Source organism: Cavia porcellus, unplaced genomic scaffold (assembly GCF_034190915.1).
Source record: "Cavia porcellus strain 051 isolate PalLab524CR breed Dunkin Hartley unplaced genomic scaffold, mCavPor4.1 scaffold_16, whole genome shotgun sequence".
Classification (NCBI taxonomy): Eukaryota; Metazoa; Chordata; class Mammalia; order Rodentia; family Caviidae; genus Cavia; species Cavia porcellus.
This window is the reverse complement of record NW_026947499.1, coordinates 7731749-7744733: the sequence shown is the minus strand read 5'-3', so window position 1 is coordinate 7744733 and position 12985 is coordinate 7731749. Positions and strand designations below refer to the sequence as shown.

Genomic DNA, 12985 nt, shown 5'->3' with positions numbered 1-12985 from the left:
TGGTCTAGTGGCCTATTGTTTTATGCGCGGAGTGGCCGGGGCTGAAACAGTTTTAAGGACGGAGACTGGATCTCTGGTCCCGTTTAAAAGAGCGCCTCTTCTTTGTTATCATCACTAAGAGTGGTTGACGTAAAAATCCGAGGCTCAACTTGATTGCAAATCTTTTAAATTATGAAAACCATGTTCTTCGCTTGGCACTAATGAAGGCTTCTTTGGTTTTGTGAATTCCTAATGTATACTTAGGGGCTGAAGGAAACTTGTGGATTTTCGGTTTTTACCTTTTCCTAGCAAACTTTTACAGACTTACTTATTTCATGCAAATACTATCAGACCTGGAATCTAGGTCCACCACTTGCTTAGCAGTAAAATTAGCTTGAGACCCATGAGTTACGAGTATCAAGAGGACCAATTCATGTGAAAGTCTGAGCAGGCTCCCTGGAACTGGATTAATCATTAGGAGCCAGATGTGGTGCATATCTGTCATCGCAGCACTCCAGAGGCTGAGGCAAAAGATCGTTGCCAATTTTAGGCTGGCCTGGGATACAAAGTGAGCGCAAGGCCAGTCTGAACTGCATAGGGAGACCCTGTTTCAAAAATCAAATCAAATCAAATCATTAGAATATAAGCGTTTGGATACTTTAATGGGAAATGGGTCATTTGGTATCTGCTGAGACTTGCTATTGTAATGTATGTCCCTCTCAAGGTATCTTAATATTTTAAGACTCTAAGCAGGGGCCAGGGTTTAGCTCAGCGGTGTAAGAGTCTGCTTGGCAAACGCAAAGTTGTAAGTTCGATCCCCGAAACTCTAAGCAATTACTGTAGTCTCTAATTAAGCAAGGGTGATTTCGGAATGATGCAGAAAAGCAAGCATTCCTTCGAGATTTACGTTCTCAAATTCTTGATTTAATCGAGCACAGACAATTAAGTTTTAGATATTTGTTTTGAGACAGGGTCTCACAATATAGCTCAGGCTGGGCTTGAATTCACTATGTAGCCCAGGCTGGTCTCAAACTCTGGATGATCCTCCTACCTCAGCATCTCATGTGATGAATTATGGGTGGCACCACCATACCCGTACAAACATTTTGATTTTGGAGTAACTTGTTGGCAACACAAATGTAAACCCTTCTATGCACGCTTCTCAACTCAGATTCACAGTGGCTCTCTTGACTGGCCCAAACTCTTCTCATGTGTACTCTTGTATCACCTTAACACCTGTGAGAATAAATGTAGCACTCACAAGCCAAGCCAGAGCTGTTGAGTGAAGGTCTCAGAGGTAAGATGCCCACAGCTGGTGAAACCTCAAGCATGTATGAGTGTAACATAGCAAAGTCATAGCATAGTAAACTGCCCCTAAGCAAGATGAGGACTGTAGATGATGGAGGGAGCAACAGTGCTTTAGGGAATACTCTTGACAGTTTTACCACCACCACCACCACCACCACCACCCCCGCAGAGTTTCCCATGTCTTGAACAGCCTCAGTGGGTGGGGCAGCTCTTTTGTGAAGTCACAGTAGACCCATTGTGAAGTCACTGAAGACCCAGAACGCTTTCCTCTAGCACTCTTAGCCTTTGTGGGGTCAGACAGCAGTCATCTCGTACTTGGATATCTGAATCTTCACCCTGGTTCTTATGCTCCATTATACCACCCAGTGCAGAGCAGCCTTCTGCACCTGTTTTTCCCGTTTTTATAAAATTCCCAGCGACTCAGTCAGCAGGGAGCTCAGGAAGCCTCCATCCTCCTGAGCCGCCACTCAGGACAGAGCAGTCTCTTCAAGCTGTTTACAGCAGTAAGTGCTGCTGGGGAGCTGCTTAGTGGTATGCTTAGGACACAAGGTGCTAGGTTCAGTCCCAACGCCAAGAGGAGAAAGGAAAGGAACTGGTATTTGGATCTCCAGGATTTACTCATTTAAAGAACAGCCACTGTGGATTGGGTGTGGTAATGCATGCCTGTTAATCCCAGCACCTGGGAGGCTGAGGCAGGAGGTTACTGGAGTTCAAGGTCAATTTGGGAGCTACACAGTGAGTTTGAGGCCAGTCAGAAGTGCACGGTGAAACCCTGCCTCAAAAAGACACACAAAAAAATTGTAACAAACTGAGAATAATGAGTTTACTACTATTGGCAAAAATAATAATAGTAACCATTTATTAAAGTAGATACAGAATACTTTACTCAGATTTTAATACTGCTTTACAGGTTTTCTGCCTGTGAAACAATTCTTACTTTATCAACCAAAAATTTCAGTTGATAACAGATTTATTTATTCACTTGTCAAACACACAGCTGAAAATCTTGGGGGGAATACACAGAGGCATATATACAATTATAGAAATTCTTATTATACATGTGGATGGAAGATAATATTTTATTACTTTTTACATATTCTAGAAGACATTCAAATGAAGATAAATATATTCTGTTGATAAAACTGTTCTGATGCTTGAGGTTCTTCATTTCATTTTTTTGTGATAAGAAAATCTATAATTATTAATACTGATTTTCTCATCATACATTCATCTAAAAACGGTAAAAACAAATTGTTTTTTTTTTACCAGTACCAGGGATCAAACTCACGACAACGCTCTTGCAAGGCAGGTGCTTATGCCGCTGAGCTAAATCCCCAGCCCCAGTAAAAACAAACTGTAAAGGAAGATTGTAGGTTGGTTAATTTAGGCGTCTTATAGGGGCTTAATTCATTGCTGGGGGTATCTGCTACAGAATGAAAAAAAAATGGGAAAAAAATCTTTCCAGTTATTTAGATCTGCTTAAAAAAAAAAAAAAAAAAAAGGCTAAATGGAAATGAAAAATCCTGAAGTTGCAAAGCCACATGATGTTGTTCCTGGCCTGGTCTACTCTGCCCTGGCCATCACTGTGAGTGTTTTCTTTTTCATATAAAAATCTGAAAAGAAAAACAAATTGTGTTTTTTCCCCAAAATAGAGATTTTTTAAAATATATATACATATAAATATAGAAGTTGAAATTATGTAAAACCAATAAAGAAAACACCACAGTCGAGTAGGTGGGCATAGCATATAGTCTGTAAAATGTCCCCAAAGTGATGTGGGGGCTTCTCCTCCCTATGCCTGGTTCACGATTCATAATCACACTGGAGTACTGTCAAGCCTGAAAAAAGGCACTACTGTAACTCGTAGTGCAAAGAGCTCAACACTCCTTTAAGAATAAAATACTCTTAGTAAATGAAAATGCAAAATGGTACTTTTTTGCAACTCATTCCAGTGTCAAAGCTTAACCAGAAAAAATCTAAATATTCAAATTCAGCCTGGAAACATTTTAGTGCAAATATGAAAAGTAACAGCATAATTTAAAATTTCTTAAATAAGGTATCACAGGATAGGGCTTGTACTATGAAGTTTCCCTAAGGACAATAAATGTACTGACATCTGGTACAATGTCTTAAACTTAAAAATCAATTAAAACATAATTAGAGGTAAAAGCTCACCTACTAAATATTTATTTATTCTAACTTAGAAGGGGAGACTAAAGGGCAATTTGTTGAAAACCAAAATATTTTCTTAGATTTGCTGATGGAGTAAAAAATAACATGAGTTCTCCTGAAGCCACTCGTGATGCTGGTGTCAAGACTGCTAAGTGCAGGTGCCCCCATAGGCCCGCCCCTAGGCTGCGTCAGAAGGTCTCGTCGTCATTGCAGTTGGTGGCCCAGTGCCCAAACATCTCACAGATTTCACAGTAAGGCCGCTCCTCGCTGCGGCTGCCGTGGTGTGTGGAATGGGGCGGGTCCTCAGAGATCTGTGTCTGCGTGGGACAGTCCTCTGTGTCGTGGAGGTCAAAGCAGTCACAGATGTCACAGAAGAGTCGAGGTTTCTTCTTGGACTTCTTCTCCTGGTCATCACTATAAATGTCAATGTGTAAAATCACAACTTTATCAAAAGGAATTCAAGGGATGACTGTACTTACAATGAATCTGAAAAATAAGAACTAATTCTGACCAAGTCCATGTGGCTGCAGGATAAGTAGCACCTTGGTATTTAAAATTTTCAGAATGCACCAGTTGTGGACTTATGGAAATTTATTTATGGCAAAGTTACCACAAAACAATCCTTTCTCATTATTCTCGTGATAATTTACTGGAGGGCGACTAACTTGAAAGCTCCTCTTGGGGCTAGACGTAAAGCTCAGTGGCATAGTACCTGGCTGGCAAGTGTGAAGTCCTGAGTGTGATTCCTGGTACCCACAAAAAAATAAACACGTCTATACCACCCCATCTCCTTTTAAAAAAAAAAGCAAGCAAGCGCCTCTGCGCAAGGCAGCGCAGGTGCAGTGCGCGGGCCAGGAGAGGACACACCTGTCGTAACTGTTTAGGTCATCCCCGTTGCCGTTGAGGGCTGCTTCTGACATCATCTCCACCTTCATCTTGAGGTCCTGATTCTTTCTCTGAAGGTCCACTATTACTGAATTTAGGAAATCAATCTGATTTGTTGAAAAACAGAAAGAAAGAGGAAGAACCAGTGAGGTGCTTACTGGCTGTCAGGAAATCAGAAGTGCGCCCTCCCTCTAGGCTGCCCGAGCCTCTGCTGGCCCTGACTTCCAATCTCCAGCTGGAGCAGGATTGCTGCTATTCTCTGACCAATAGCTGAATCCGGCAAAGCTGGGTAATCTGGGTGATGGGGTTAAGAAGGTTTCTTTTCCCCCTTTCACTCTCTCAATAGTCTTCAACTGTTCCTTGCTAGGTGACTACTTTATGTTGAAAAACACTTTCTTTTGTTATTTTTTAATAAGATTGTCTTGCTAGGTAGTTCTGGCTGGCCTTGAACTCATTATGTAAACCCAGGCTATTCTTGAACTCACAGGGATCCTCCTGTCTCAGCCTCTAAGTACTGGAATTACAGGTATATGCCACTTATGCCCAGCTTGAAAAAGCACTTTAAACAAATTTCACTGAATGTTTCCAGTTATAAATGGGTAAACTGCATTTGTCATTGAGGCAAAGGAAATTATATTTAATAGGTTAAATCTGAGATTTTATGGTGCTACTGATTTATGCAAAGTATAAGAAACATTTCAACAGAAAAGTCACTTTTCACTGTTCAGAAATAATACTCTCAGATTTTTGTGGATGCATGGCAGAAATTCTACTTTTTCCTTCTACTACCCAACAACATATACATTTTACCCATTTTATAAAATGGGTAAAAAGCTCTTTCATTAAATTCTGGAATCAGTTCAGGACTTTTACATCCTGAAATCCTCTAAGACCACACTTCAGTGTCTGAGTGGTCTGGTGGAACAGGAAGTCTGCCTCTCCTGGGACATGGGCTGGGGGACAACACCTGCAGGTGCTGACACCAAGTGTTCAGGTCACACACAGGAGGGGCACCTGCAGCCAGGATGCGAGGTAGAGGACACTCTTCTTGAACAGTACTTCATAGACAAAAAGATGCTTCCTGGGCTGGGGATGTAGCTCAGTGGCACAGTGTCTGCCTGGTAAGCACAGTTCATTTCTTGGTACCAAAAAAAAAAAAAAAGTCCACTCGTACAAACAGTGAAAAGGTCTCATTTTTCTAAATTGAAATATACCAGTTTGCAACATTAAATGGGCTCGCCTGCCTGCACGCTCTCTCTCGCTTGCTCTCTCTCTCTCCTCACTTAAAAACTATTTGGTCCTTTTTCCTGCCAATGTAAGTTATGAGGAAAAGGTAGCCACCAACAGGCTTCCATGGCAGTATTGTCTTTCAGCTTCAGTGAGTCCACCTTTGAAGGCAGATGTACTGGAACTATTTTTACTTCTTAAACTGCATTTTCTAAGTCGTTCCCCTGTTAGAAGCTCCATTTCAGGAAGAAGAAAAAGCCATAAAATGCATGTAAGTAAAGCAGAAACACACACGCATCATGCATCCATGCAAGCATACACACAAATTGGAAAACATAAAACAAACCATTTGCTGATGAGAGGAAAAGTGTTGTCAGCAGCAGCAGAAACAGATGGAGCAGAAACAAAAGGAGGAAGAGAAAACAGTGTTAATCATGTACTGGCCTGTAAGGAACACACGCTAAGCAGACAGTGCTAGTCCAGGTAAATTTGTATGACACTAATCAAAATAATGCTTTACAGCGTTGTTTGTAACACAGCTAAACAGTAAAAAACATTAGAAAACGCCCTGTCAACAAACAAGTTGGGTGTGGCAGCACATGCCTTTCATCCCAAGTATACTGGGCAACTTAGCAAGACTGTCTCAAAATTAAAAATACATGGTGTGAAGGCCCTGGGCTCAATCCTCAATATTGTAAAGAAAATAAAGAAGAGAATAGACTGAAAATGATGTCCATGTAATAAAATACCTCACAGCTACAGAAAAGATTGATGCAATATAGTTCATGTAGTATATTACTGAAATATATATATATATATATATATATATATATATTTTTTTGTCTTTTTCTTTTTTATTGGTACCGGGGATCGAACTCACGACCACCTGCTTGCAAGACAGGTGCTTATGCCGCTGAGCTAAATCCCCAGCCCCCTGAAATATATTTTTAAAGCAGGGGGGTATGACTATACTAATATTGGCTTGTATATACATGTATTTCTTTTGAGACAAAATCTCACCCAGCTTAGGTGTAAGCTGGCCAAACTCCTGGATTCAAGTGATCCTCCTGCTGCAGCATTTGGGGGACTAGGACTAGCAATGCTCCCATGGTGCCCATCTATGTACTTTTTGTTAAATCTCTGCAAAGGTGAAGATACTTAGAATCAGTAATTACCTGTCAGGGGGTTTAGGAAATGAAAGTTTGGAGGAAGACCTTTCATTGTATATGCTTGGAATACTGTTTATATTTGTAGCACAGGAATATTTTACCTATTCAAATGATTGAATGATTTTGAAAAACAGGAAGACAGCAAAGCAGTAAGAGAAAGTATTACCTGACTCTCCTGGGCTCGCTCATCCTCTTCTGCTTGAGTATCCGTGTTACCTGATATTTAAGAAACAAAGACAAGGGGCTGCGGATTTAGCTCAGTGGCATAAGCGTCTGCCTTGCAATCAGGCAGTTGTGAGTTCGATCTCCGGGTACCGATTAAAAGGAAAAAGACGAGAAAAAAAAAAAAAAAAGAAAAAGAAACAAAGACAAATGGGGTGGGTTACAAGTCGTAGCCCTTTTTCCTTGCTGTGGGAATGGAGGCCATTTTCCATTTCCACGTGGACAGCTCAGTGCATCTCTAAAACCACAGTTCTGCTCCTGAACCCTGGCCTCCAGAGAAGCAGCCCCGGCCCATTCTCCACCGGCCCATTCTCCACACACTTAATTAGACCCTGCAGCTGCTGCTGCACTGCAGAGGTTGTCTGTTGCCCTATATGATAGGGCCAGGAGCTGGGATGGGGCCCAGGCCGAGGTGTGAAGTCCTCAGGTGACTGAACACTGGGACAGCTGTGGGGAGGGAGGGGAAGAGGAAGCAGGGCGGAGGGCAGGTGGCACTGGTTTACCTGAGGAGCTGCTGAGCTGCCTCCTGTTTTCCTTGAGTTGAAGCTCCAAGTTCTTTACCTTGAGCTCAAGCTTCACCTTATCAGACTCAAGAGTCTGAACAACTGAATGCAAGGACTTGGCAGAGGCGTTTTCTCCCCTGAGCACTGTGACCTGCAACACAGTTGTCAGCTTAGCTGGTAGGCTGGGCAGAAAGAGGGCAGCCGATCTCTGGGGTGGGGCACCTACCTCATTTCTCAGCTTCTCCAGCTCTGCATCCTTCTCCGTGAGCAAGGCGCTAGTGACACTGATGGATTTCTGCAAGGAAGCTTTCTCTTCATCAGCCTCTTTTATGTACTCGGATTCTCTAAAAGACCAAAGAGTTTGAACAGAGTTCCAGAAATTAACTGGGCAAGCAGTCAGCACACAGCTGTTCTAGAACAAACTCACAAATAACTTTAGTTACTGTTTAAAGAAAAAAAAGTATAATAGGAAATTTTAAAATGCAATTAAGGCTACTACACTTGCAAAATTTTACTTGAAATTTTACTTACTGTGAAGGGAGAAAAAGTTTACCTATGCAGACATGCCAGAATCTGCATATCATTGTATCCATTTGAACTTAAAGAGACAAGTTAATAAATTTGGAAGACATACAATTAAAAAAAAAAAAAAAACTACTGCATCCCTCCCAGCCCAATTATATCAAAATAGAACCCCAGGTTGAATTTTGTTACTTCTGGAATAAATTACTACCAAGCATTGACAATTAAAATACATACATGCAAAGCAATTATACAGATGTCATGCAGAGCAGTTTATGCTGGAAATATCAGTTGGTTCTCACTAATTTCAGTAACTTTTTAGCACGTTTTTGGATCATATGGGCCAAAACTATTGCTCCAACTGAAGGATTACTACTTTTCAACCACAGAATCTGAGGAGGATGTGGAGTTGTTCATAGCAATTAAACTGCATAAAGGGTAAAGCAGAAATTAAGACAGAAGGGTGGGGGCTCTGAGGACCAAGTTTAAGCCTGCCTGTCCACCTGGCCCAGCAGAGGGCGGGCAGCCTTCAGTGAGAGGGAGCAGCTCCCTCCAGTGCAGGCAGAGGGCAGAGAGCGCGGATGGATGAAGGGAAGTAGGCAGGGAGCACAAGACAGATCTGGCCCAAAGGCAGGCTGCACTTTTATGTGTGTTTTAAATCTCTGATGTCAAGAACAAACTGAGACTCTGGCTGCCATGGACTGGGTGAGACTAAGGCCACCTACACACTTCCAAGCTTCCTAGCTCGGATGGATCCTGGATGAGAAGGCTGGGGGAAGTCAAACACAGCCAAGTGTACCCACGGCCCCATGTGCCACACTGTGCCCATGTTCACATTAAGGGCAGCTGGGTGAGGGCATCAGGAATTGGCTGCACTTCCTTTGCACTTTTCAACTGGTTTGAAGTAAAAGTTTCTTTTAAATTCCATGCAGTATGAAATGCAAGAGGAAAAAGACCTTGGATTACCAAACTACACTAGGGAAACCAAGCTGGAAAAAGTGTCCTAGACCTGCCCTCAAGGGACCCAACGGTCAGCACTGCAAATGCAACCTGAATTGCAACCAGTTCTGCTGGAAGAAGCGGGGTGAATACACAGCATGTGATGATTCAGTCTGTTTTCGACCCAACTGGAGGAGTAGGAGGCTGAGGCCCAGGTTAGAAATGGTAGAATGTATGCCTGGTTAGTGAGACCCAAGATATCCGGCACAGGAATTACAGAATCCTCGTGGTTTATGGTAATTGAAATTCTATACAAAAGATGAAAGGAGAAGTGTTGTATTTATCTTGTGGTGTGGCTCATACTTATATTCCAGAATGCTAAGTAGTAAGAGAAGAATCTGAGACTCACAGACGTTTCTTGAATTAAATACACTGGCAAGTAGTGCATATCAGTGCAGCTGATCACGTGTTAACACCTCCCTAGAAAACGGGGTCTGCTTAGGTTTAACTATAAATGAAGGGAACGGGCAGGCGGTTTGCTATGCGTACTGTATGTGATGTGCGATAAATTATGTAACAAAGATTAGGCTCTTTACATTTATATTACACAAATTTCTACTTCTAGAAGTCTGTTCTATTATAAAAATGATTTCCAGAGCCTTCCTTGTTATAAACCCAAGACAAATTTGAAAAATGTAATTTTAAAGTTTTTGCTGATAACAACCATGATTGGGGTTGCTGAGAATAGAAGATTTTCCCACACTCAGGGCTCTAGCTGGCCACGATCCCACAGACTCTGGGTTTGGGGAGGAAAAAACAGTACCTGCTGGCAGCAGGAAAAGGGAAAGGTACACTTCTCCATGCCACCAAGCAGACTCTTTGCTTCCTGTCACATACACATGTAGCATCCTAGCCAGGCTGTTTCCAGAGGAGATGGCCAGCAGAGCACTTCCTGTGTAAGTTACCAAAGGACATGTGGCTAAGAAAGTAAATGACAGGACAAGTGATTCCTGAAGCTTGGCTCTGTGACAGTTTCACTAAGGCTTTTAAGGCCACTTCTAAGCCCTAATTCCACTGGGCAAATCAAGAGTGGCTGAGTTAATCATGTATGCCAACAAGACTGATAGCTGAGTTGTGGACTGTGTTAAGCTGAGGCCGCGTTGGCTGGCATGGCTTGGAATTCTAAAGATGCTGAAAGAGGAAGAATACATAATAGGACACCTCTCACCCCAGGGGACACACCACTCAGATTCTGTTCTTACTACTCACTAAAAAATAAATTGCAGTAATGAAACAAATACCTTAATGTGTTACTGAGCAAGCTTTAAAAATGCAAGATAACAAGAACCAAATATTAGAAACATGAGGAGAAATGCAAATAAAGTACGGAGAACTAAATTTGCACTAAAGTTCTTTGCTGTATAGGTGTTGAAAAGAAAGAGTGTATGTGTATATATATGTATACACTGCTAGGTATATTTTACAAAACAAAAGCAAGACACAGAGGGACAAAGGCAGCCAAAAATATATACAACAATTTGGTTTACTAAAAATATATGAAACTTATTTATTATAACGTGGATAGACTTTCTTTAGTCTTACCATGAAAAACACACAGATATAGCAAAGGAAGCAAGAGTAGGAAAGGGAAAAGAGAGGGGTGAAATGAGCATTGGTAAGTAGCGCAAGCTCAGAGACAGTCAGACAGTTACAACCCACATGAGCTGAATGAGCCGAGGCAGCACACACCGCTTCAAAATTGGCAGCCAGTGTCACCAAATCACTCCTCATTCTGACAGAGATCTTGCATTTACACTGCCGGGATAAAGTCTGCCTACAGAAAGCCCATGTGCAGCCTTGGCTTTGCTGTCCCCTCTTTGGCATTAAAAAGCCCCGCAGTTCCTCTACCTACAACGGGACTGCAGAGTCCTGGCAGGCAGAGTAAGGCAGGGCTCACTCTGCAGTTTTGAAAGAGGTTTGTTCTGCCTGGAGACCAGTTTTTCACATGACTACATTTTTAAGCTTGGAGAAAAACCTTTACTACATATAACTCAAAGTAACAGACACAAGAAGCCCACAGCAAATACAAAGGAGACTGCTACCTTCTTAACAATAACCAGTTTCACCCTAGTCAGAAGTCTGCAGCCCAACAGCTTGCCCATTTGAATGAAGTAATCATATGTCCACTTAACTTCTATGGCCAATGATCAATTTCAAATTAAACTGCCGACTAAGCTCTTGGTTATGGGAACTACACTCTGCATATCCTTATAATGTGCGTACCTGCAAGTCTTTTAAAACTAAAAAATTAGGACTCTTATGTTTGATAAATTTACTTGAACATAACACATAGATCCACATAGAAATCCTTACCAAACTGATGTTTAGAAAACATCTAAAAGTCTAACTTGTTAGATAAAATGCATTTATATTTGCATATTAAAAACAACTCACCAGGAGGGTTAACAAAAAGTTCTATGTAAGTAGATTTTTAAGTATTTCACTCCCAGAAAACATGGTCATCTTTATATATATTTACTTATCAAAAGTAGCAGTTTTCAAGATACCCTTCCTAAATATCCATAAGAGAAAATTGGAAAAAATAGTGAGGTAAAAAGAAAGAATTTTACTAAATTTCCATTCTCAAATTTATTCCATCTTTTTTTTTTTTTTTTTTTTTTTTTAGTACCAGGGATCCAACTCAAGACTGCATGCGCGCTTGCAAGGCAGGCGCTTATGCTGCTGAGCTAAACCCCCAGCCCCATTATTCCATCTTTTTAAGCCATGAAAAAAGTCACAGGCCTCATCATATTTTAAAATGCCTGTAATTTAGTTAAAGTCACATGATAAGGACTAATGAAGCATAGTATCCTTAAAAACAAACAAACAAACAAAAAAAAAACAAAATAAGAAATGCATAAAAAGGTTAGCCATTCAAGGAGAAGAGAACCCCTGCAAATCCTGAGGCCCTGGGTGTGAAACCTGAATCAATCAACCATCAGCCCCTGGCTCCAGCCGAGCAGCCTCACTGCTACTGTTTTAAAACGCCAGTCCTAGGGGCTGGGGATTTAGCTCAGCGGCATAAGTGCCTGCCTTGCAAGCAGGCAGTCGTGAGTTCGATCCCTGGTACCAGTAAAAACGAAAAAGACAAAAAAAAAAAACAAAAAACAAACAAAAAAAAAACGCCAGTCCTAAGCTGTCGTTCAGTGGGTTGTTTGGAAGCTAGATGACTTTTAGGTAGGGGCGGTGACACAGGATGATTATGTAGGCCACCTAGGTTGGTCTCAAACTCACAGTGATCCTCCTACCTCAACCTCAAGTGCTGGAATTACAGGTGTGCACCGCCATGCCCGGCCTAGATGAAGTTGTGAATTAGCCAGGGATAGTCTGTGAGTCCTGTATCAGCCCACTTTTATGTTCCCAGGCCGGAAAACTACAAGAGCAAGTTCCAGTTACTTTTCACATTTCCTTTGTAACTGCATTCTAAGGCTCTTCTAAGAAACAAAAGCTTATTTCTGTGAAGTTAAAAACCCTGAGACTGCAAGGGACAGAGCAGCTCTGCGCACAGGCATGGGCATGGGCATGGGCAGAGGCAGCAGTTTGACTGAGAAGCCACCACTCCTTACTACCTCAGAGGAAGCCTGGCCATGGGGCAGTACAAGCGCCACCTTAGTGAGAATGCATCTAAGTATTTCTTACTAAAAACAGAAAGAGGCCTGGGGATTTAGTTCAGTGGCGTAAGTACCTGCCTGGCAAGTGCAAGGTTGTGAGTTCGATCCCTGATAACAACAAAAAAAAAAAAAAAAAAAAAAAAAAAAAAAAGAAAGAAAGGCACTCCTGGACAAAAGCTTAATGTCCTTTATTTCCGGATGCTAGGGATGAAACCAGGGCCATGTGCATGCTAGCTGCCTCCCAGCCCTATGGAATACCCTCTGGAATGTAGTTGGTGCCATCCAACTATCTCTGTGGACCAAAGTCTTAGTTCTTAAGGCTGAGACACACATGGAAGTTATCTTAATGGGGAAAGCCCTTCTGCCCTAAGAGAGTAATATACATAAG

The 12985-nt window shown here is 41.8% G+C and overlaps 1 protein-coding gene across 18 annotated transcripts in view; it reads right to left on the bottom strand.

Annotated features, from left to right (window-relative positions):
* Positions 1 to 2119: 2119 nt before the first annotated feature.
* The window catches only part of Clip1 (CAP-Gly domain containing linker protein 1), a 127478-nt gene continuing 116612 nt past the window's right edge, over positions 2120 to 12985 (bottom strand). For all 18 annotated transcript variants that reach the window (XM_063225562.1, XM_013144787.3, XM_063225566.1 and 15 more), the window contains 5 exons: positions 7692 to 7809; positions 7466 to 7616; positions 6907 to 6956; positions 4327 to 4451; positions 2120 to 3873 (listed from right to left, as the gene is read on the bottom strand). In XM_063225562.1, the coding sequence (XP_063081632.1) occupies positions 3648 to 3873; positions 4327 to 4451; positions 6907 to 6956; positions 7466 to 7616; positions 7692 to 7809 (670 nt within the window). In that variant the 3' untranslated portion in view covers positions 2120 to 3647. The remainder of the gene's footprint in view (positions 3874 to 4326; positions 4452 to 6906; positions 6957 to 7465; positions 7617 to 7691; positions 7810 to 12985) is intronic.